Genomic DNA, 25,850 nt, shown 5'->3' with positions numbered 1-25,850 from the left:
CTTACACTGTTAAATTAGGGACGGCTAGCACAGATAGCCCTCGAGTAGCTGTGTGCGAAATTCAAAAACAAACAAGCATTATATCCGTGTTGTTGTTTTTTCAAACATGTCGTTTTCTAATGTACGTGGAATGGTATTTTATAAACTGTGGCTTTGCTTTATAAAGCTATGAAATGTGGCTCAGGTAATTTAATTATACTATTTAATTAATTTCAACTCTAGTATATAAAATCACTGACAAATTTGGTTTTAACAATCTTTTGTTATAAAATTTACGACAGGTAATGCTACTCTTTGCTGTTTGCTTATTATGCTTACACGGTTAAGGAATACATAAATAAATTATAGTTGCGTAATACGCTACATTATTTATTAGTAACACGTTACAATTATTTTTGCGCAAGTGGTAACGTATCAACAATGGCACATTAAATTTTTTTCACATAGTTTACGTACAATAATATTCAGTTTGTCTATGCTTTAATTACTGTTTTTGCTTAACGCCTTTATTTGTTCTTAACTTGGTAATATTATGGCTTTTGTTTATTAATAGTTACTACTAAAATGAAAAGGAAACTGGTTTATATGAGACGTCAGTTATATTATGGAAGGACACTGCCCTCTGTATAAAATACACGAGACTCACCCACTAAGAGTCAGTCCCTCCCCATGGCTTTGTCATATATTTCTAGTCTGTCGAAGCCACTAACAGCTCCTCATATGTCCTCATGCTCTTGCATTTTCATTAGTACAATTGCCTAGTTTGTAGTGTCAACACTTCTCCAGTATTGGCCTCTTGAGAAACCAAATTAGACGGTGGGATTCAATCATGAATTGTGATTCAATTTATCCTTTTGTTCTGCAACGTCCGTACGTACGAGCCAGCGTGATGCGCGCGAGATTTCGCGCTCTGGGCTGGCCACTCCTGAACGAAAAGGTGGTAGGAGGGGTTAATTCGTATGATTGACACAGTTACCATGGCAACACAAGCCATCGGCTCACTTTGATGTTGACTAAGCGGAGGGCCTTCGATGAGAGCCAATCACGAGCGTGAAAACGGTCATTGCCGGCGCCTAGAACATGATAATGTCAAGATGAATCACCTAGAGAGTGGCGTGTTTTCAAGAGTCCGTGTTGCCTGTAAATATAGATTTGGAACAGAAGACGGTGGGTGCCTTGAGATCTCGAGTCGGGCATACTTGAATTTGCTCAGCTGACGAAACGCACGCGCCTGATTGAAGAATCCTTGAGCACTAGTGGTTGTAGAATAGTTTAGACAACTTCATTTTGGAAAGATCTCCGGCGACCAACTAATGTTAAATTAGATAGTTTTGTTTTATCCCAACCAACATTTCACCACTCACGAGTAAGCCCATGAAGCACTCGTAACTCATGATTGTAGGCCACATGAACGACAGTGTGGCGGGTCCCCACCTCTCTGTAGTTTCGAACATGCTGTCTCAGGGTTCATGCCCCAGCGTCAACCCGTCATCCCCCAGCCCCATGCTTCCATCGTTTGGATTCACACAAGAGCAAGTAGCCTGTGTTTGTGAAGTGCTCCAACAATCCGGTAATATCGAAAGGCTCGGCCGGTTCCTTTGGTCATTACCGGCCTGCGAGCATCTTCAGAAGAATGAAAGTGTGCTGAAGGCTAAAGCTCTGGTGGCCTTTCATCGGGGAAACTTCAAGGAACTGTATCGTATTCTGGAGAGTCACAATTTCTCGCCAGCCTCCCACTCAAAACTCCAAGGGCTTTGGCTCCAAGCCCATTACACCGAAGCCGAGAGGATCCGTGGCCGGCCTCTGGGAGCGGTCGGCAAGTACCGGATCCGCCGAAAGTTTCCGTTACCTCGAACGATCTGGGACGGGGAAGAAACGAGCTATTGCTTCAAAGAGAAGTCACGAAACATACTCCGAGACTGGTACTCGCACAATCCCTACCCCTCACCACGTGAGAAGCGTGAGCTAGCCGAGGCCACTGGACTGACGACCACTCAAGTCAGCAACTGGTTCAAAAACAGAAGGCAAAGAGATAGAGCGGCAGAAACAAAGGACAGGTAAGGATATTTCCTTGTACGGTGTGTGTGTATTCAATACAAAGACGCTTGAAGACAGACATAAACTGTGAAGGCAAATTATAACCAGAACTAGCTAACGTCAAGGACAAATTAATCATCTGTGTTCGTTAATATAAACAAGTACTATAAGTGCGAAGATTGTCGTATACTGCAGCCAAAGGAAAAAGAAAAACATATTTATACAAGGCTATGCTGTTCGTTGCTTATGCATATAAATAAGGTCCTGTAAACAGAAGAAATAAAATATTACAGACTCTCTTTAGAATCTCAACTAAAAGTAAAACGAATAAACAGTGGTATAGGCACAAGTTGTTGCGTAAGAACAAAAGATATTTCACAAATTATATTTTTCAAAACTTTCATAACTTCGTAAGTCAGATAGACTCTATTATTGCTTTAATATTACTTTAATTAATAGTATTTATTTTAAATTATGTATTATTATTCTTTTAATGTACATATTGTCTGGCATTGATTGCTTAGTACAGGGATAGAGGAATAACTTAGCTGGCAGGTCTTTGTGATATATCACTAGGTTTACAGCCAAAAATATCATTAACGGTGAGGGTACCCATTGAGACACTGCGTTCTGATCTTTATAGGCAAAAAAAAAGACAGAAAGAAAAGTATATTTAATTAGCTATATTCCTTCTCAGATTGATTCTCACTTATGCTCTAAGTGGATAACTTTCTCAAATTGGACGTTAATATAATTTTTATGGTTTATTTTCTACTTTTTTTATTATATTCAGAGGTAGCAATGTTACTAAAATTCATTAAATATTGTTAATATTTTGCCTCGGAAATTATTGTTTCTTTACTCGTTTTATTAAAAAATATATTCTAAATCAATTTTACTTGTGTATTACGCATGTGCAGATATTTCTGTATGTATACGTACTGATAACGAATGTTATTTACTCAGTACGAGTTCTTTAAACTTTAAGATCTTTAAAACACTTTTTGTCGTATACGTTTTAGTTGTTCTTACATTTATTCTTATATTGGTTTTTACACATAAAAAAAGGCTTAGCATTATGAGTGAAATTATATTGTATAGTTATAAAATCTCCCATCATGCAATGTCAAAAAAGGACAAAGTTACACAGATCAATTTTGGGTAGAGTCATTTATTCTATTAATATAACAAGACCGTTCCACTATCGAGTCCACTGTTAAGTCATGTACGTGTGAATAGAAAATGTAAACTATTTTATCATATCAAGATCTAAGAGAATGTATTAATGTATTTTGTATGGAAATAAAGAAAACCGAAGTTTTGTGGCAAAACAAAAAGAGGGAGAGAGAATATTTCCTGATGACGAGAGTTGAAGTAAAAATGTATCTGAAGACGAGAGTCAGTTCTAAACTCTCTCTGTTAACATGAAGATGACCTGAGAAGGTCGAAATGTTGTTTTCTACTTTATTTTAATAAAGCCGTGGAGAGAGACAATGTGAATAGAGTTAAAGTGTCTCCTAATCTTTTAAGTTATTAGGAGTATATTGCTAAGTATTAACTAGGGTGTATCATCAGATATTTACTAGGGTATGTTATCAAGTATTTACTAGGATATATTATCAAATATTTTTTAGGGTATATTGTCAAATATTTACTAGGGTGTGTTATCAAGTATTTACTAGGATATATTATCAAATATTTCCTAGGGTATATTGTCAAATATTTTCTAGGGTATATTGTCAAATATTTACTAGGGTATGTTATCAAGTATTTACTAGGATATATTATCAAATATTTACTAGGGTATATTGTCAAATACTTACTAGGGAATGTTATCAAGTATTTACTAGGGTATATTATAAAATATTTACTAGGGTATGTTATCAAGTATTTACCAGGGTATATTATTAAATATTTACTATGGTATATTATCAAGTATTTACTAGGGTATATTATAAAATATTTACTAGGGTATGTTATCAAGTATTTACTAGGGTATATTATAAAATATTTACTAGGGCATATTATCAAGTATTTACTAGGGTATATTATAAAATATTTACTAGGGTATATTATCAAATATTACATTAAACGTTTACACACACACACATTAACAAACCTAAAATCCCCCAGTTTTGTTTGTTTGTTTTTGGAATTTCGCACAAAGCTACTCGAGGGCTATCTGTGCTAGCCGTCCCTAATTTAGCAGTGTAAGACTAAAAGGAAGGCAGCTATTCATCACCACCCACCGTCACCTCTTGAGCTACTCTTTTACCAACGAATAGTGGGATTGACCGACACATTATAACGCCTCCACAGCTGAAAGAGCGAGCATGTTTGGCGCGATGGTGATGCGAACCCGCGACCCTCAGATTACGAGTCGCACGCCTTAACACGCTTGGTCATGCCAGGCCCCCCACTTTTGTATACAAGTATAAATAATGCTATGAGCCACAGTTGTACAATATAGAGTCGTTCCAAAAATACATACACAAAAATTAGTTGAAGTAATAGAAACGACTTTTTCATTGTTAAGATAGAACTCGTATGATTGTTGTGTATTGGAGGTTAGAGGACATGTGAATAATATATTGTCAAAGAACAAATTGCAAATACAGATAAATAGAAATGGTCATATCAGTATGTTATACAGTATTACACTTTTATTTGTGATAGCAGTGACATCACTGAAATGAGAAATACGTATATGTAAACTGTGTAGAAAAATAAATCTTAATATGTTTTCAGTACGCAATTATTGTTTAACCTATGTTTTAAAGCTTATATTTGTAAGATGGCATCATATGATATGCTTTTAGTCTGTATTTAGTAAATTTCACAAAATTTCTCGTATGGCCTTAATTAACCATAGCTACGTAACTTTCAGTAGTTATAATTAAGTTTCAGGTATCATTTTATGTGACATGAAATCTGTATGACAAGCACTCATGTAATGTTATATATAAAGTAAGTCTGCATTGTAACTGACGCGAAACATGTTATTATGGTAGGAATTTCAAATACATATATATGCTGCTAGGCTTAGCATTTGAATAAGAAATATCTCTCAGAAACACGTAAAGTGGGTGGGTTCAAAATTCAATAGTCATGCCTTCTAACGTTTTCAGACTTTGTTTTTAACTCACAAATTACCGGCTTCTTTCAGCGTCGCTCGATTCCAGTGAGGCCAACGTATTGCGTCACGTTGAGTGATTTTATGTTTCACTCTCTGTGTTAAATACTGGGCGAAATAAAACTGGAGAAATCACTCATTTTATATTGTTTGTTTGTGTGTTTTGAATTTCGCGCAAAGCTACTCGAGGGCTATCTGCGCTAGCCAGCCCTAAATTAGCAGTGTGAGACTAGAGGGAAGGCAGCTAATCATCACCATCCACCGCCAACGCTTGGGCTACTCTTTTACCAACGAATAGTGGGTATTGACCGTAAGATTATAACGCCCCCACGGCTAAAGGGGCGAGCATGTTTGGTGCGACGTAGATTCGAACCCGCGACCCTCGCATTACGAGTCGAACGCCTTAACACACTTGGCCATGTCGGGCCACTCATTTTGTCTGTCAAATAAATTGAAGAAGTGTAAAAATAGTTGGTGAGATTAATTAGCTGGGATACTTATGGTATCTCTGTTTACAGTTTTTATATGTCACAAGCTAATTGTAGCATAAATAACATAGACAAATTAGCTTTAAAATCTTGTAAGATCTTCTATTTGTACTTGAAATGTTAAAAACCCACGACTAATTAAAATATTATCAATAACTGATTCTATTAAGTTTTCCTGTGATCAATATAACGTTATAATACGCGTTATATGTTAACGTAAAGCGATGTTTGCCTTTTTTTTTACCGCAAAGCCACACAGTGGACCATCCGAATTCTGTTAATCACACGTAATCGAACCTCGAATTCCAGTGTTGTAAGTCCGAAAACATACCGCTGATTTAACGAAGTGAAGATTTAGTTTGCGAAGTTGTCGTTAATTTATAAAAATTGTAGATGTTTTCTTTAAGCAACACGTTTCCTACCAACGCTTCTAATAATATATTAAATATTTTTTTTCTAGTTTTCAGCAAACAGTATTGTACTATAAACATTATTTTTAGGGTTATTTTTTATAACTTGTTGTTATTCGATGACAGAATGTATTTGTAGAAGTTGTTATTGAGGTACATTCGAAACAGTTCAATATTCTCAACCCTAATCTTAACGAGTTAGAATTAAGAGCATCTCTAAGAATCCCTGACTGAAATAAGGGTATATAACGATATATCAACCACACTATATTTATTATCCCGGCATGGCCAGGTGGTTAAGGCGCTCGACTCGTAATCTGAGGGTCGCGAGTTCGAATCTCCGTCGCACCAAACATGCTCGCACTTTCAGGTGTATGGGCATTATAATGTGACGATCAATCCAACTATTAGTTGGTAAAAGATTAGCCCAAGAGGTGGCGGTGAGTGGTGACGACTAGTTTCCTTCCCTCTAGTCTCATGCTACTAAATTAGTAACGGCTAGCGCAGAGAGCCTTCGTATAGCTTTGCGCAAAATTCAAATCGGAGTAAAGAGCTTTCTTATTAAATATGGCCACATTACAAGTAAGAAACCTCAGCGCTTATTAACTTTGAACAAACATCAAAGATAATAGTTAAGGATAACATGAAAAATTAGTTTGGCACACCAAGAATTTCCCGACTACGTGTTTGATTCCTTCGATAAAAAGTTTGAAAATTTCAGGTTAAAGGCTCTGAGGAAAAAAATAAATAAAAAAACAAATAAAGCATTTATGTAAATAAGAGAAGGTCCCGTGATTTAATAAGGATCTTGTAAACTACATCTGTTTACCTGTCTGTTACAACTAGAACTTTATCAGAAAATATTTTTTTATAATTATATAAAAATTCTATCTCTTTTATTTTATGCAGACAAACTACTGACACCAAAAGTCGATTATTAGAATCTCCACGTAAGTGCGTGTGCACGTGAATATGCTTCAACTTAATCTGTTTTTACTCACGAATCCATAATTAACTTCTTTTTTATCACTTTTAGTCATCCTTAATTTTTGATTTTTTTTAACTTACTAGTCGTGTCATAACATATTTACGTAGCAAAAACACAAATGGTACAATTCTAAATCATGCCTTTTCACTCGATTAAGTTTCCTCGTCTTAATAGCGCTTTCCATTATTTGAAATCAGGAACTAAACTACTTTTTTGTGGCGTAAAAATATACTTTTTAGTTTTTAAATTTCCTTAAACTTCCAAAGTTTTAAACCCCCTTAGTGTTTGCACGAGGCACGTGAACAACACGGAGATAGATCCATGCTCAGTCAACTCATAACAAAACATTATTGTAAACAACGATCACAATCAAACTTGAGGTTCATTTAGCTGATACATAAACATCTTTCCTAAATCTTAATATTGTGTTTTATATGCTCCATCCTAAATAAGTGCAGTATTTACGGTAAAGTTGTAGCAATCCGATATTATTCGTTGCCTATTAACTTGTACCCATTGTTTCGGTTGCTATTTCGCTGCTGTTTATACAAGACTAGATCTGTTGGCAAGAAACAGGAGGCAAGTCTGAGTCTGAGCTTTATAAGTCAGAACGTAAAAAAAATATCACTAGGTTAATTTATAGGATAACTCTAAGTAGATGTCTTGTTCTAATCGGAAGTTAATATTAATTCTTGTTAAAAAGATAAGTGAGTTATCCAGTCGTCCGTATTTTTATCCGTATCTAATTATAGCAATACAATTACTGACTGTTTAGAAATTAATAATAATAATAAAGGTGACTACTGAATAATTAGATTGAAGTGATCTAGGCCTACTTGCAATGAGAACAGAATATATATGTATTATGTTCAATACAATCCATAGTTAACCACAAACACATATAACTCTGCGTCAGAGTTCTACGCATCCCTAAATATCATTGTTTGTTCCGTACCTCACTATTCTTCGGGAGTTGTGGATCATTCATTAGCTTGTGCACGTGAGCCCTGTCTGAAACCTTCCTCGTTTTTCATCCTTAGTTCAACCTTGCTTCTTGATACCGCAAGTAAACAGTTCAACATGTTAAATCAACCAACACAGACTCAAATGTGACTTCCGAACCAAGCCTAAACTCTTCAATATCTCTACTGAACCGTCACTAATAAAAACTTAAGTTTGATGGAGGATGAAACTGTTCATTTTATTTAATGGACTATCATTGACTTAAATTTCGACGTGTACTAAAGTGTTTAATATGTTTACCTATTGCTCCCTAATTCAAATTTACAGCTCAGTCATTCACAGGGTAGGTTGTTCGTTTGTTTACGTGACTGTCCTATATGTTCTTTGAATTTCACAGTTTTGTTGAATTAAACACTTGTGTGTTTAAAACGTTTAATGGCTGTCAAAATGTATTTCAAACGTGTGCTTGCTTACTTTCAGTATTCTTTCAACGCCAGTCAAAACGTTCTGAAGTTAAGATATTGGATGACGAACTGTTATATGTTGTTTTCTTTACACACCAATCACAAAAAACACATATAAAATGTTCTGTTGAATGTTTTTTTTCAACACTAATTAGGACGTATTGTGTACTAAAAGGTATTATCATTTAGATATTATGCAACGTTTCAGTTATATTATTGCGTTTGTTCTATTATTAACACCACGTCTCAAGTGATGTAAAAAATCCACAACGTCTATAGAATGTTCATATAATTCGTTTTGATGACGTCATTCTATTTTCTTTTAGATATGTTCATTATAACTTTTAATATTCAGTTACTTAACACAAAAAACACACGCGTATAACGTATATTTGACAAATTTTCAACCTGTAAATAAACATTCATTTTTGTGAAGACCATCCACGTGTAAATATAGTTAGTTTTATTTGTTTTTTGAATTTCTCGCAAAGCTACATGAGGGCTATCTGCGCTAGCCGTCCCTAATTTAGCAGTGTAAGACTAGAGGGAAGGCAGCTAGTCATCACCACCCACCGCCAACTCTTGGGCCACCCTTTTACCAACGAATAGTGGGATTGACCGTCACATTATAATGCCCCAACAGCTGAAAGGGCGAACATGTTTGGTGCGACGGGGGTTCGAATTCGCGACCCTCAGATTAAGAGTCGAGTGCCTTAGCCACGTGGCCATGCCGGGCCTGTTAGACATATATTTATATAATTCTTAACTAGAGTGGCAGTTTACTAGAAGGAGTGGTCGACTAGTAATCTGAGGGTCGCAGGTTCGAAACCCTATTGCACCAAACATGCTCGCCCTTTCAGCACATTTTCTTTGATCCGATAGTTAATTTTTTTTAAATCGTATTTCGTATTATTTCATTCTTTGCACAAATTGTTTGGTAATATATTATACATGTGCTTTGTGATCATTTGTTAAGAGTTTATATTTGGTTAAACGCTTTCAATTCAGCGACAGCATTAAATATCCCACATAAATTAGATGATTTTCATATATGTTACGCCATTCAGTAATAAGTGTATACTTTAACTTGTACTTGTATCAACTGAATTGTAAAAAAAAAAAATTATAATATTTCAATTTTATTTTTATGGGAAACCTTCGTTACACCAACAACACAACGTTGCCTCATACTAACAATTAAAACCCAACATGATAATGTCTTCTAATACATAGACCCAAGAAAAATGAAAAAACGCACAAGTGAATGAATTATTTCCCTACATTACTAAATGGATATATCCCCCATTGAACAGGGCTATGTCTGTGACTTACATCACTAGAAACCGAGTTTGATATCCGTCACTGGCAGAGCACAGAAAGTTCACTATGTAGCTTTATATTCAACTTTAAAGAAACAAAATGGTTTCTTTGTTTGATTTTGAATTTCGCGCAAAACTAAACGAGGAATATCTGCGCTAGCTCTCCCTAATCTACAGTGTAAGACTAGAGAGAAGGCAGCTAGTCCTCATCTCCCACCGCCAGCTCTTCGGCTACTCTTTTACTAACGAATAGTGGGATTCACCATCACTTTATAAAGCCCCCACCGCCAAAAGGGCGAACATGTTTGGTGTAACCGGAATTCGAGCAACTCAAATTACGAGTCGAGCGTCCTAACCACCTGGCCATGCAAACTAAATGGATCAAAGAAACTGTGAATAAGGAACTCAGATTAACGATATGCATAAACTAAATGGATCAAAGAAACTGTGAATAAGGAACTCAGATTAACAATATGCATAAACTAAATGAATCAAAGAAACTGTGAATAAGGAATTCAGATTAACGATATGCATAAACTAAATGGATCAAAGAAACTGTGAATAAGGAACTCAGATTAACGATATGCATAAACAAAATGGATCAAAGAAACTGTGAATAAGGAACTCCGATTAACGATATACATAGCACAGAGTAAATAGCATTTTTATTTTAGAAAACGTTTTCAATAAAACAGCTGAAAGTAAAGTAGAACTACATATTTTGTAAATATAATTGACATGACTTATCGTTAATATCACTGTAAACGCTTAAGAGTGTTTTATTTTGTTCATTATGTGTGTATTTCATCATACTTAAGTGTACTGATTCCAGACAGCTCCGAGACACAATTCTTCTCTCTTGGTGTCTTCTTTATCTATCCATAAACCTTTCGTCTTGTTGTTCTCCCAAGGAATCTTCTCTCAGTCCCTTCCTTTTGCAGCCCATTCCCTCTCAACACGTGCCCAATCCATATTTTCTTTCTTTTCATAACTGTTGGGACAAGTATGCGTTCTTCTTTTGCCTGACGCAGGACCTCTTCTCGTGTCTTAATTTTCACACGTCTTCGACAGACCCGTACTTCAAAAACCTTTCAGAATTTTTGTGGTGTTTATTAAACGATTACGCAATGCACGTATAAATTTACGTTTTTCTTTAAGCGTTTCGTAAACTTTATCACCGATCTTTGGTAACACCATGAAAACAGTTGCACCTTATGTTGTTTGTGTGACATGTCATAAACTGTTTCGAGTTAAAACGTTTGAATACGATTAACGCTTGAAATAGTTTGGTTGGTAGTGATTATTTGAGTGTTAGTGTCGTATGTGATAGTCTTCTGACATACCTGATCTAAAGCTTAACTTGTTTGTTTTGTTTAATTTCGCGCAAAGCTACACGAGGGCTATCTCCGCTAGCCGGCCCTAATTTAGCAGTGTAAGACTAGAGAGAAGACAGCTAGTCATCACCACCCACCGCCAACTCTTAAGCTACTCTTTTACCAACGAATAGTGAGATTCACCGTCACATTACAACGCCCCCACAGCTGAAAGGAAGAGCTTGTTTGGTGTGACGGGGATTCGAACCCGCGATCCTCGGATTACGAGTCGAGCGTCTCAATCACCTGGCCATGCCGGGCCTAAAGCTTAACTTATAACACCAGTATATGTAATGCTTATTTAGTTAATGATATTTGAAAACATAGCACAAAATTTGTCCTCGAAAAACTAAAATCAGAAATGGAATGACATACAGCGACCCCTGCTTCTGAAGTATTGCACACTTTTACGACCATGATGGTAGAAAGTATGGAGATAGTAATCAAACGCATACTTTATTTTGAATGTTTCTTTCTATTCTTCGAAATGTTAAAGGTATGTACAACCCAAAATAATCTATTGAGTGAAAGCCATAACAGAAGTCATCTTCAAGATGAGAAGCTGAAAAAAAAAGAAAAGAAGAGAATAGAGAGCACGTATTATGGCACAAAGTATTCATTATATTTGATTCAAAAATGTCAATCAGTAATTTTAAGGAAAGGTCAGAAGGGATAAATGTATGTTGCCCCACCTTACACAGAAGACTAATCCAGATATATATATATAAAAGACTCATATAAATAATTTTCGGTCTCACCGGTTTAGTTTTAGCGTATTTATTTTGTGAGTTCCACTGTTTGTATAGTATTAACTACAGTATTGTCTTTGGAAGTTTAATACTTACATAATATTCTGAGAGAAAAATCAAATATTTCGTAAGAACTCGACTTATGACGAAGTGAGTCACCTATTAAAACATAAAGACACACATTCACATATATGTAATTTTCATAAGCTATATTGCACTTATCTTCGACTTCGTTCCCCAGTGGTACAGCGGTATGTCTGCGGATTTGCAACGCTATAAGCCAGGTTTCGATACTTGTGGTGGACAGAGCACATTGTTAAACTTCATACTTAACTGCATACAAACAATTTTCGACATGCTCCCCCCATCCGTGGCTCAGCGGAAAGTGTGGAAGCTCACACAGCTAACAACTGGTTTTCGATACTCGAGGCCCGGCATGACGAGGTGGGTGAAGGCGTTCGACTCGTTATTTGAGGATCACGGGTTCGAATCCCCGTCGCACCAAACATGCTAGCCCTTACAGCCGTTGGGACATTATAACGTGACGGTCAATCACGTAATAAGTTAGTAAAAGAGTAGCCCAAGAGTTGGCGGTGGGTTGTGATGACTAGCTGCCTTACCTCTAGTCTTACACTGTTAAATTAGGGACGGCTAGCGCAGATAGTCCTCGAGTCGATTTGCCCAAAATTAAAAAAAGAAACAAAACAAATCCTTACCCGTAGTGAGCACAGCGCAGATAACCCATCGTGTAGCTTTGTGCTTAACAACAAACAATCGCGTTGCCCGAGTCTGACCAAATTTTAAAGATCTCTGGCTCTGATAGTTTCAATCCGGACGACGCCTTCGCTTAAAACCTTTTAACTATCTTCTACATATGGCTACTCACCATTAGTGCTTTGCTCTTATAAAAAGTTTCCACAATTATATTCCTTGCAAGAAATGTCTTCTTTATAGAACCATGTGGTTATTTCATTTAGAAAAAAAAACACATTTTTTTACTATTTTACTTAAAAAAAACTACATGACCTTAGAAATGTTACACGTGTAAATATGTTTGAATAACTTTAATTACAGAGATTTCTAGATCAGAAAGTTAATATTAACACGTTGTGTCATTTAGACTACGCATGTTGCATGACTTATTTGTTTGTTGTTGCATTATCTGTGCTGTGTCTACCACGGGTATTGAAACCCGGTTTTTATCGTTGTAAGCCCTCAGACTTGTCGCTAAGCCACAATGAAGAACACATGTGCTGGAATTGAATGAACACGTTGTTCTCTGACCCTTCTCATGTGGTGTCTCATAAGGAAACATGAACATGCCAACCGAGGCTAACATGGTATTAGCTTAAAGGTGGAAACTTCACAGCTTTAGGCAGTTCAAAAATATTTAGCCTATTTGGTCCGCAATTCACGAATATGAACTAAGTTGACACGAAAGCATAATATTATATTTCTCACAATCGTCCTAGAATGGCCAGGTGGCTCTTGACTCTTAGTCTGAGGGTCGCGAGTTCGAATCCCCGTCTCATAAAACATGCTCGCCCTTTCAGCTTTAAGGACATTATAATGTTTCTATCAATTTCACTATTTATTGGCAAAATAGTAGCCCAAGAGTTAACGGTGGGTGGTGATGACTAGCTGCCTTCCCTCTTGTCTTACACTGCTAGATGATGGATAGCTAGCGCAGATATCCTTTTTGTAGCATTGCACGAAATTTTTAATTTACAATCAAGAGTAAATGCGCTTTATATTAAGTATCCGTTTGATGGCGATTAGATACTTGAAAAAAAATCCACTCATAAAATAGCAGCATTGATACCAAACACGTTTCTCTATTCCCTCAACAGCGCTGTCACACTCCTATAAACAAATCATCGACGTATTGTGTTTTATTACTTCAAAGTTAGATGCTACCAATAAATGTTTATGCAAAACTGAAATAAATACGATCTGTAACCTGAGAGGATTAATGACAGAATAGCATGGCTAAGTTTGATCTGCAAAAGTATCGGACGTAATTAGATTCATGATTTCTGTTTATCTTCATATTAAATAATCAACCCAATTTACAGGTTTACCAAGAATACGTATGGCCTGCTTGGGAAACAAGGTTAGGTTTAGTTGGGTTTGAATTTTGCGCAAAGCTATACGAGGGCTATCTGCGCTAGCCATCCCTAAATTAGCCTATCGTGTAAAGAATTGTTGTGTATATATTTGACTTGTTTTTAATGTATATATATTTTTTTAGAACGGCTTACGACATCGACTGTAAAAGAATCCAAACTCATTTATACTACAGATGGCCAGAAAACAGAACCTCTTATGTAGATTTGCGTTTAACAATAAAACAAAAAAAATATATACTGGTGTTTAAATTAAAATTTAACTGTTTCATTATCTCAGTTTAAAATGCTTATGTGTAAAGTTGGCCTAAAGAGAATGAAACTGAAACAGTTTTGACAACATGTGATAATACATATTTTTAGGCTCATACGGCCAACGGTTGTTTTCAACGTATATTCTCATCCACGCTGTTGGAATATAAAACAATTTACCTAAAGTAAAGTACAATCACTTAGGTTAAATTGACTTACAAGGTTATTTATCTGAGATAAGCATTTTGTATTTACCTCATACATGAGTACACTTGTAGCCACGTGTCTCACACATGGTTTAGTAAACATACACGAGTATGAGTGATACATACAAATTAAGGTTCTTTGGAAACGTATGCAAACTTACACCTGAAACTGAAAATAACTATACTGACATGAACATTGAAGCCCCGGTTAATATTTGCATGGATATTGGAAGTTCCAGTTCAGATTTACAAAAGAACTTGAAACCAAAGAAACGATTGAAAGCACTGTATGAGGAAAAAATATCACGTGGTTAATGTTTCGACCAATCGACCTTACAAAAGAACAAAACGCTGTTCGCAGCTATTATTCACTGATACTTTTCCTAATCCTCTTTATAGTTTTATATATTTTTCTACTTATTTCAAGTCAGGTGTCATGTACGTCTCATTTGCCATATTCTTCACTTTAAACACATTAACTACATTGGTTATTATAAGGAATGCATGCATACGACCTCAGTTGCCTTGCGTGTTTAGACTGTTTTCTGCTACTCATCTTAGTAAACATTTGATTGATCCATCATTCTTCTCCATTTATACAGAGATTACCCTGATTTTTTGTTGGAGATGGAATTCTTTGAGAAGCGTTCTTCTCTCATATGTTTTGCGAATCATTACTGTCCGATTCTCGAACATAGTGACATTCAGTAATCATTTGTTTGTGTGAAATACATTAGTTTATATTTCAGGCATTAGCTGTTGATGAATAAACCGTTTAGGCTATGGATAGTGCGAATTATGAATGGGGCTAAATTAGGGTTAATTAAAAATGGGCTTTTTATTAAATACCAAAACAGGAAGTGATATATATTTATGTCATATTTCTATCACTTCATCTGTTTTTCTCACATGAATTAGTAAAATTATTCAGTTCGTAATTTCAGTATTGAAACTGGTGTGAGTTCCACTGAAAAATTCCGTCCAGTTAATTCTTAATTCCAGATAGGTCAAATGTACAACCTATGCCCCCCGCTAGTACAGAGGTATGTCTCCGGATTTACAATGCTAAAATCAGCGGTTCGATTCCCCTCGGTGGGCTCAGCAGATAGCCTGATGTGGGTTTGCTACAAGAAAACACACATACATACAACCTATATGGTTCAGTACGAAACATTTCGGAGGGAAGACATTAATAATCCTGTCACTTTACTTGTCTGTCGAGTTACTTGTTCGAACACTTTGAAACACTTTTTATAATATTTTCTTAGATCAAAAGTAATTAATGAATAAGTTTCGCGCTGCAATTTCCTTACGAGTAAATCTATTATGTTGTAACTTACATTTAAAATGGGTCCGGCATGGCCAGGTGGTTAAGGCACTCGACTCGTAATTTGAAGGTCGTGGGTTCCACTTCCCGTCACACCAAATGTGCTTGCTCTTTCAGCCGTAGGGGCGTTATAATGTAACAGTCAATCCCCCTATTCGTTGGCAAAAGAATAGCCCAAGAGTTGGCGGTGGGTGGCCTTGACTAGCTGCCTTCCCTCTAGTCTTACACTGCTAAATTAGGAATGGCTAGTGCAAATAGTCCTCGTGCAGCTCTGCGCGAAATTCAAACATTTAAAATGACCAAAATTCTCGTAAATTTCTATACTTTTATCAGTTTAAACTCCACTCTTAACGTTCACAAATCTGTCGAATCTTTCTAGATCATAAACACGTTGCATAATTTGTTTCTGATTCTTTTATATGAAATATAACAATCCGTTAGGTAGCCTTTTCGTGCTTGCTGGTCCCACGTGGTCATTAGTTTGTCGTAAAGTACAAAGCTACACAATGGGCTCTTTCTTCTGCGCACATCATGGATATATAAACGCAGTTTTTAGCGTTATAATCCCTCAGGTTCCAATGGGAAGACAAAGCATTCAGCAAATTTCATCTGGTTTCCTATTGATGCAACTAGAAAGGAAGTTTTCATTCTGACGTTCTGTTTGACGTGGTTAAAGTTCTAGTTCTCGAAAAGACGTGGGGTGAGGTTGAATTTTCCACATCTTTTGTGTATAAACTTGACCTACTTGTAAAAGTAACTTTTACCTCTCATGAAAAAGTTGACAAAACTACCTACAGAATTCAACAAGTACACTTTTGTCTGTTTTCTTTGTGATCTTTGCCTTCTTGGCGTTTATTTACTTATCATGTTTGCCAACTGTGTCCCGCTACTTTCACAGATGCGGCGGCCTTTCGTGTATCTGCCAGCTAAACCCCTCCTCAATCCTCTTCTGCGTTTACTTGTTAGACAGTTATACCACTACTTTAAATATGAAAAGAATGTCTCACTGTTTTTCCTCATTATAATGAAGGCACTATAACAAGGAATCATTTCTTAATTTGTTATATATTTACTCTGTTTTATCTCATTCTAATGAAGGCAGTTTGAAGAGGAATAATGTCTTAATTTGTTATATCTTTACTCTGTTTTATCTCATTCTAATGAAGGCAGTTTGAAGAGGAATAATTTCTTAATTTGTTATATCTTTACTCTGTTTTATCTCATTCTAATGAAGGTAATTTGAAGAGGAATAATGTCTTAATTTGTTAAGTTGAAAGAATAGACAGTGTCAAAAATGAACTTTTGTTTTGTTTCGTAAGAAAACAGGGCTGAATATACTTTTAAATTAGGTGTTTGAATTAAAAAGATACGTCCATCTGTTTTGCATAGAACTGAATAATAAATTAAATAACTGCTATACATTTTTATATTCTATTGTAAACGCTGTTTCTTTCAACGTGTACTAATCGGTCCATTTATTTGAGATAAACAGACATGGATTTAGAAACTACCTAGCGGCCAGTAAATAATGCTTATATCTTATAAAAGCTCTTTATGTGTGAAACCAAAAACTCTAAACTGTACACTAAGGAATACTGAGTTTATTACCAATAATAAACATGATTGTTAAAGACGTACTTATGGAAATGTTGTAACAATCGGATATCACTCGTTGTGTTGTAGCCTATAAGATCCCCTGGTATAATTATGTGTGTGTGTGTTTTTTTATAGCAAAGCCACATCGAACAATCTGCTAAGTTCACCGAGGAGAATCGAGCCCCTGATTTTAGCGTTGTAAATCCGTAAACTTACCGCTGTACCAGAGGGGGAGGCCTTGGTCTAATTACAATTTATAATAATTAACAATGTTGCTAAAATCATTAAACGCAACACACTTCATAATCCGTTCATCATATAACAGGTTTAATCATCATAAATATTAACATTTTGGTTTGGGGTTAGAAGAAGAGTGGCCACACTTTTCATGATGACCACACTTTGCCAAATGCATTAACATTAACACTAAAAAATAGATATTTTAGAAATAAAGTCTGAAGAAAAAATGTTGACTCTCATCACCTGAAAACTGGAATAAGATTAAAAAATGCTAATTTGTTTTCACACCAAAAAAGAATACGAAGTTTTTTGTTGTTGTTTTTTTAATTCATCAAATAGCTATATGAGGGCTATCTGGGCTGGTTACCCCTAACGTATCAGAAGGAAGGCAGTTGGTCATCACCACCCATCGTCAACTCTTGGACTACACTTTTTCTAATGTAAAATCCTCGTACTATAGAACGCCTCCACGGCTGAAAGGGCAAACATGTTTGGCCTGACGGGGATTCGAATCCGCGGCCCTCAGATTACGAGTCGGGCGCCCTCACCATTGGCCATGCAGGGCCTTTCGTGTTTATAGTGGAGTAAATGAATTAGATGAACAAGTTAAGGCATGTTTATATTAGAGAAGTGTACAGAAAAAGCAGTAGTGATAAATCACTTCTATCACACAGACACATATATATATATATATATATAAATAGAGTCTGTTTAAACACGAGCTTCTCATATGAATACCTTCACCAACTGGTATTCAGCTAGTATTAGACTACTCATCAGAAACTTTAACTTTTCCTTCTTTCAACTTTTATTTTAGCGCACATGGCCGTACTGGAAATGAATATTAATTTCTGTGATAATACTGATAAGGTTAAATATGGATAAGAACGTAGGAAGTTACAATAATTGCATATAAACTTCAACACTGACTTCAGTCAGGGGCTGCTAACTAGAAAGTTACGAAAGATTCACTTGGCGGATCAAGGTAACGTGGAGTGTGTTTATTATGAACTAAAGGATATTAGTTCATAAAGTGCTAAAAGAATTTTAAAAGGGAATCGACTAAAATTATCTCAAAATTTAGAGTTTCTTTGTAAGTTTCTGTGCCATAGACTTGTAGTTAGTTTTTATTAATTATTAAATTTTAAAGAAACGAATATAATGAGACAAAGTTTGCTTCTATTTTAGGGACGTTGGTGAGAAGGGGAAGAATTCCGATTCGACCAAAGACACAGAAGCAGAATGTTCTGAAAAAAACGACCACCAAACGGGAACAGACCATCGGCAAAACTCTGACTCCGAGCCAGCTTGTAGTTCGGATGGCATCTTCTCCAGGGAGCTGAAGTCAACAAGCACGAATGTTGCAGCTCCTAGTCCGATATTACACCATCACCCCGTCGCCACCATCTCGCCAGCTTCGTCGGTTGGTATCCCTCAAACTGTCGCCCTAGGTGGCGCTTTCCGTCTTAACCACCCGCCGGAGTTTTCGACAACGATGCACGGAACGCTATTACACCCGCAGCTTGGAGATTTCGGATTAGGCTTACCCACAGATTATCATGCTTTATGACGGTCAGTGGCGGGGACTGTCCGATTGTAAAGCTAAGGTGTCCGGTCAGGACCCGCCGCCATCCAGTACTATAAGCTACTCTGTGCTTTTTTATTCCCTCATTAGAATCCGCAGTGTGGGCTGATGCTTTGTACTTTTCGATTATTTATGAAATAGACAACGTGTCGCTAGCAGCTGCCATGTTTGTACATGTGATGTAAAGTTCCGACACTTGTGGTATTGCTTTTTACATATACTTGTAAAAAAAGAAAAAGTCATTTCACAAGTTTCTGAAGATATCGAATAAATAGTGTAGAGATATTTGCCTTCACATATCTTTCATGTGCATATGCTCCGTATTTAGAAGATATGAAAAGTTTTGAACCGTGGAAAATTATATCGATCACCGACAGCTAATCTGCTTAAATGGACAGGAAAAAAACAAAATATATATATATATAAATTTTCCTGTAAAACAGTAACTAATTTACATGCTGATTTCTATTAGTTTATTCCTGATTTCCGTAGACTAATTAGCAGAAAATATGTTTCAGAGTTCTGTTCATTGTTAAAAAACAAACAAACCATGTGATAGCTACATGTAAAACAAATAGTTTTAATACTATGGTTTGTGCAAAGTTCCATAAGTTTTTTCTCTGAATTATACAATTAATATTATACAATTCTGAATTAATCACAACGAGTAGAATTTGGTATTTAAACATAAGTTAAACATAAGTTTGTATTCACGCTCAGCTCGTTAAATTTTCTCCTCTTTTTTTCGCGACTCGTATTCAGCTCTTTAAGTTGTATTTTTTTCTTGTTGAAATTGAAAATTTTCGAGGTCATCGTCAAACAAGATTGAGAGTGTATGTAGAATAGAAAGTAAGCACCTTGTTGGCTTATACATTATTAGCATCAACAATCAATCAAATTAATATACTATAGTCACGTTTGACAAAATACTATTTTCTTCCGAGCACTACCGTGATATAGGTGAACACTTTTGTATGTAATTTTTCATGTAAAAGCTCCTCAGTAACATTTGTGTCTCGTGCTGGTTAAGAACGAACTGAAATCGTTAGGACAACTTGGTGTGTCTTTTTTTCTTCCCTTAGCGACAGGCCATTAACGCTAATAATTTGTAAATATGATAAATTATCTCACCTAGCGACTAATAGTTTTAGTGCACGATAAAGAGAGTATATTCTGACATTTTGTATGGTTGTCAACACTTTAGGTCATTTTAACTCTGGGCTTTATCTTCTTAACCCTATACCTACTATTGTTAGGCCTTAATTAGCTATATAGATATCTTTTTAAAATAAACAATTTGAAACTTAGAAATAAAAAAAACCAGTCAAAATGTAGATTAAGTCGAAATGAAATCAACTAGATTTTATCTTCAGACTAGGTATATTTATTAAATATATTCATTTATTAAATTATAAATTTATCCAGACTCACTTTCCAGGTTGCTTCATTTTCCTTTGTGTTGAAACCTATTTCAATATTTATTTTCCCAAACTTTTAGAAAATACTTGAAATTCCCGGTACTGTCATCATGGTTTCATATAGTCTAAGTCTAAGCAAAAATGTTTTAACCCTACATAAATATAATAATTAATTAATTTTTATATGCCATGATTATACTAATAATTTATCAAAAACAAAAAACGGATAAAAGGATTACTTTGTGTGAATAATCTTTGTAAATAAAAACGGCACAGTTATAAGAAAGAAATAAAAACGTTTTCTGGTTTTATTTCTTACCTTATACCATGAGTAACCCAGAGTAAGTTTATCCAATATTTTCATAATTTTTAGGCAATTAACAAACTATTAAAATAAAATTTGTTCCTCATAAATGTTCCTATTTCAGGCACGATTTTACTTCGCTTAAGGATAAAATTATTCTAATCATTTTAATCGTAGCTTCCAATGTTGATCTTTTTTACAAGAAACAAATATAATCGACATTATAACTGCATAATAATGTTATACGACTATTAAAAAATGCATTCTATGTACTCGATTCTCTAAATTCCAGGTTAATGTGCACTTTTTAACATCATTCCTCAATTAAATACATCACGTGTAAAGGTTTAATTATTTCTTAATAGGTAAAAAAATTTAAGCACTGCATTGCTGCTTCTTGCACTACATATGGTATCCAATTAAACCTTTTCTTCATTAAATATAACGCTTTAGTCGTGTTTCGTTACGTCAACTCTGCCAAATATTTGTCTCTGTTTGTATGGGTGTGAATAGTGATGCTCATATATTACCTGGTGTGCATATTATATGTAATTCAGCACAAAGTGTTATGTAAATAAATATTAAAAAGTTCTTGAAACTTACTCAGTTTAGATTTATTTATGTATGTATTCCTATGCACTTAATTTCCACATATCTGTATTAATGAATTATTTCATTTCTTTAACTTTTTTAATGGAAAGCGTTAACTCTTGTATCACACAAATCTTTAAACCTTAAACAATCAGCAGTAAATACTTCAAAAATCACATGAAAACAATAAGGTAAATTATTTCCATGTACTACCTCTAGCTGACGCCATGTTAGGCTTAGCGAAAACACTGTTAGGCTTAACCAAACGCCATTCACTCATTATGTTTCTTTCTCACAGTTACTCTCAACATTTTAACTGAAATTTAGCAAATGTTAATTTAGTCAAACGAAATAACAATGAGTTATTAATTTAGATAGTATAGAATGATATTTTATGTAGTTATTTTAACCAAAGGAAATAAAAGTCTTTACTATGCTCTTTAAACTCTCTAAGAGTAAAAGAAAGCTATTATATTGAATAATAAAACGTAGTTCAGATGAGTCTGACACTGTTTATTAACATAAACGCACATCGAACTTATTCTTTAGTTGAAAATAATAGCGACATGAAATTTATTCTGTTATAAATACACTTACTAGAAACAAAGAGAAAAATCAACATCAATTTCATTGATTGAATATAAATAAAACTCGTCTTACAATTACAGAACTTCCTCAGTTTAGGGTTAATTTAGAGAACTTTGAAATATTTCATAGAGGACTTAGAGATGGGTAATATTCTTTTGACTAATCATAATCGGGTTCGAATCCCCGTCACACCAAACATGTTCGCCGTTTCGGCCATGGAGGCGTCATAATGTGACAGTTAACCCCACTATTCTTTGTTAAAAGAGTAGCCCAAGAGTTAGCGGTGGGTGGTGATGACTAGCTGCCTTCCCTCTAGCCTTGCACTGCTACATTAGGAACGTTTAAGGCAGATAGCCGTTGTGTAGCTTTGCGCGATATTCAAAACAAACCCAAACCAAATTAATCATAATATATTAGCGGGTATACTTATAAAATAGAGAAACACTTTAATTGATAGTCTGCAAAGAAAACTTCAACATTCACTGAACCCCTGAGACAAGTGGTTTCCACGAGCTCATGGTAAACTTGAGAGCTTATAACGCTAAAGATAGAGGTTTGATCCCTATGGTGGGCTTAGCGCTGATAGGACACTGTAAAGCTTTATGATTCGGAACAAAGGTGTGTAAACTATCTACAATAAAAATAGAAATAAACATTCATTGTTCAATTAACAAATAGAAATTAGTTTAAGAGGTGCAGTTTAAGAGGTTAAGGAATAATGACAACCACTTGCAATGTCAAGATGACATCGGGCGAGGCTTAATGAACCTGAAGTTTTATAATCTAAGTCCTGTTTCTTCAAAAGTGCCTTTGCACTGAGAGTTCTTGGATGCACAAAAAGAATGAGGGTCAAATCCCATTATTGGTTCAAATAAGAGCAGTTGAAGAGTTAATGATGGGTGTTATTAACTAGCTGCTTCCTCTTTGGTCTATTAGATCAAAATTAGGGTCTGTTATATGCAAATAGTACTTTTGTGACACTGCCCAAAAATTCTAAACTAACAAACAAAAAGTTTCTTTACCTACCACTATAAAGAATGTGTCGCAGCAGCTGCTAAAATTCATATTTGATGGAATTAGAAGTCAATTCAAATTTGCTTTTGATTTATGAAGTTTTATACACATATCTGTTTGTTAGTTAGTTTTTTAATTTTGCACAAAGCTACAGGAGGGCTATCTGCGCTAGCCATCTCTAACTTAGCAGTGAAGGCAGCTGGTCATATACCACCGACCGTCAACTCTTGGGCTACTATTTTAGCAACGAATAGGGAATTGGTTGAAACATTATAATGCCCCCACGGCTGAAAGGATGAGGATGTTTGGTGTTACTGGGACTCGAACCTGCAACCCTCAGGTTACGAGTCAAGTGCTCTAACTACCTAGCTATGTCAATGAAATGACTACCAATCAGTTGTCCCTAACGATATACAAAATGACAGCCGTGCTCCTATCTACGAAAGCAACAACGAACATATCAATTGTTCAAAATGTCGACTTCGAAAAAGGTTTTAGAAATAATGATGTGTTTGGAGAAATGAACATTATGTAGTAGCAACAATGAATGTCGTTATTATTCGCACACAAATCGTTAATTGTTTGTTTGTTTGTTTGTTTGAATTTCGCACAAAGCTAGTCAAGGGCTCTCTGTGCTAGCCGTCCCTAATTTAGCAGTGTAAGACTAGAGAGAAGGCAGCTAGACATCACCACCCACCGCCAACTCTTAGGCTACTCTTTTACCAACGAATAGTGGGATTGACCGTAACATTATAACGCCCCCACGGCTGGGAGGGCGAGCATGTTTGTCGCGACTCGGGCGCGAACCCGCGACCCTCAGATTACGAAGCGCACGCCTTAACGCGCTAGGCCCAAATCATTAATAGCAACAAGTGTGTTTGCATGTGTTTTTTTTTTTTTGTTATAGCAAATCCACATCGGGCTCTCTGCTGTCTCCGCCGATATCAACAAGAGTAATGTAGTTTATTTCAACACGTTTATTTTAAGTATCAAACATAAAGTCAAATTCGTATTAGAAGAAATTTTTCCCCAATTCGCTGATTTCAAATCTGTTGCGGCTGATGAATAATCGTGTATAGTTAAGTATATATCCACTACTAGAAGGTTTATCTATGTAAAATAACAGGCCCAGTGCTTTATGTTGTTCGTCATGGAATAAATGCAATTGAGAATAGTCTTCCCTCATCACGCATACGACCCTGGTCTACTGTTTTATTACTTCTTTTTCTATATTATAGGTACCTTCCTTGGAATATTGCATGTGATGACAGTACTCATAGATAACTTATAACTGCTATAAGCACTTAAATTCATAATAAAATACGTGCATTTTACCGAATTGGCATGTTAAATCCTACGGAACTACACAAGAAAAGCATTGCTTCTAACCAGTATTGTGCCGGATAGTGATGTCTGGTTGCTCACAGCCCTATCACCATTTGTTTACTTTGTAACTTAATACGGTTAGTTCACATGAAATAAAATCCCATTTCTTCCTGAACACCCCTCGTAACAAACAAAAAAAAACTTAGAGTTGACGTTTTAAGAAACAGGTCACGTGAACAACTCTGGAATTAGCCAGAACAGACTGATGTACTTTCAACTACTGAATCTGAGTATGAAAAATGTGAATGTAAGAAAAGGGAAGCTTGAAGGAAGAGCCAGAAATAGAGAACATTAAAAAATACGTTGGATTCAGCAACAACGAAGGTTTTTGTTACCGTGTGTGTATACGTACTCACACTATTGTTTAACATTCCACAGCATAGCACTATTTAGAAACCTAGTTTCATATTCGCTTTTATTTCAATGTATGTATTCAGTGTTGTTTAGCATTCCACAGTATAGCGCTATGTATAAAATAGTTTCATATTCGCTTTTATTTCAATGCATGTATTCAAACTGTTGTTTAACATTCCACAGTATAGCGCTATATATAAAACTCGTTTTATATTCGCTTTTATTTCAATGTATGTATTCACACTGTTATTTAACATTCCACAGCACAGCACTATATATAAAACTAGTTTTATATTCATTTTTATTTCAATGTATGTATTCACAGTGTTGTTTAACATTCCATAGTATTGAAAACCAGTTTCACATTCTATTACCCCCAGGGGCTCAGCGGTATGTCTGCGGATATAATACGCTAGAAACTGGGTTTTAATACACGTGATGGGCAGAACACAGATAGCCCACTGTGTAACTCTGTACTTAATTACAAACAAACATACTCGTTTCTGTTTCAATGCATTTAAATTGTTGTTTAACTTCCACAGTATGGCAGAATTTAGAAAACTAACTTCATATATGCTTTTCCTTAATTATTAAAAAAAAAATAAAGATTTGCATGTTTTAACAGCATTATTAAAGATCAGCCAAGTCCAATTATACTGAAAACTAAAACGAATTAGTTCTGTTACAAAATACGTTCTTTCTAGTCATATGTCTTAAAATATTTAGTCAATTTTAGTGAATATCGTCACAGAAGGTATAACGTGACCAGTTTTGTTGGATCTACCGACCGGAATTTTTACGTGAATTTGAACTGTGTAGCGAGTTATTTTCTTCTTTTTTAAAGACAAACATTTACGTTATGCTGTTATACATATTTAGAAGCTAACGAAAGACTGAATTAGCTACTTATTTTTTCGACGGTGATTATGTCACTCGGAA

General features: G+C 35.4%; 1 protein-coding gene and 2 long non-coding RNA genes across 10 annotated transcripts in view; 1 reads left to right on the top strand and 2 right to left on the bottom strand.

Moving 5' to 3' along the window:
• LOC143228592 (uncharacterized) overlaps positions 1–861 on the bottom strand; it is a 93,713-nt gene extending 92,852 nt beyond the window's left edge. For 6 of the 8 annotated variants that reach the window (XR_013015364.1, XR_013015356.1, XR_013015357.1 and 3 more), the window contains exon 1: positions 647–822. This is a non-coding gene — a long non-coding RNA (uncharacterized LOC143228592). Of the gene's footprint in view, positions 1–646 lie in introns of all 8 variants that reach the window. The other 2 variants (XR_013015358.1, XR_013015362.1) reach the window with 1 other exon arrangement.
• LOC143228585 (homeobox protein six1-like) lies at positions 685–21,580 on the top strand. Its single transcript, XM_076459816.1, has 2 exons — positions 685–2,057; positions 18,860–21,580. The coding sequence occupies exons 1-2, from the start codon at positions 1,393–1,395 to the stop codon at positions 19,239–19,241; spliced, it is 1,047 nt and encodes a 348-aa protein (XP_076315931.1). The 5' UTR covers positions 685–1,392; the 3' UTR covers positions 19,242–21,580.
• Positions 10,449–16,638, bottom strand: LOC143228654 (uncharacterized). The gene is made up of 2 exons (XR_013015381.1): positions 15,849–16,638; positions 10,449–11,737 (listed from the first exon to the last, which is right to left on the bottom strand). It is a non-coding gene; the product is annotated as an uncharacterized LOC143228654 (long non-coding RNA).
• Positions 21,581–25,850: the final 4,270 nt, after the last annotated feature.

Source organism: Tachypleus tridentatus, chromosome 1, assembly GCF_004210375.1.
Source record: "Tachypleus tridentatus isolate NWPU-2018 chromosome 1, ASM421037v1, whole genome shotgun sequence".
NCBI lineage: Eukaryota > Metazoa > Arthropoda > Merostomata > Xiphosura > Limulidae > Tachypleus > Tachypleus tridentatus.
This window is presented reverse-complemented; position numbering and strand designations above follow the sequence as displayed.

Excerpts from the sequence above, each read along its gene's own strand:
- LOC143228585 (XM_076459816.1), top strand. The coding sequence starts at position 1,393 with ATGATTGTAGGCCACATGAACGACAGTGTGGCGGGTCCCCACCTCTCT. Across the intron at positions 2,058-18,859 it reads GCGGCAGAAACAAAGGACAG|GGACGTTGGTGAGAAGGGGA; the intron begins GTAAGGATATTT and ends CTTCTATTTTAG.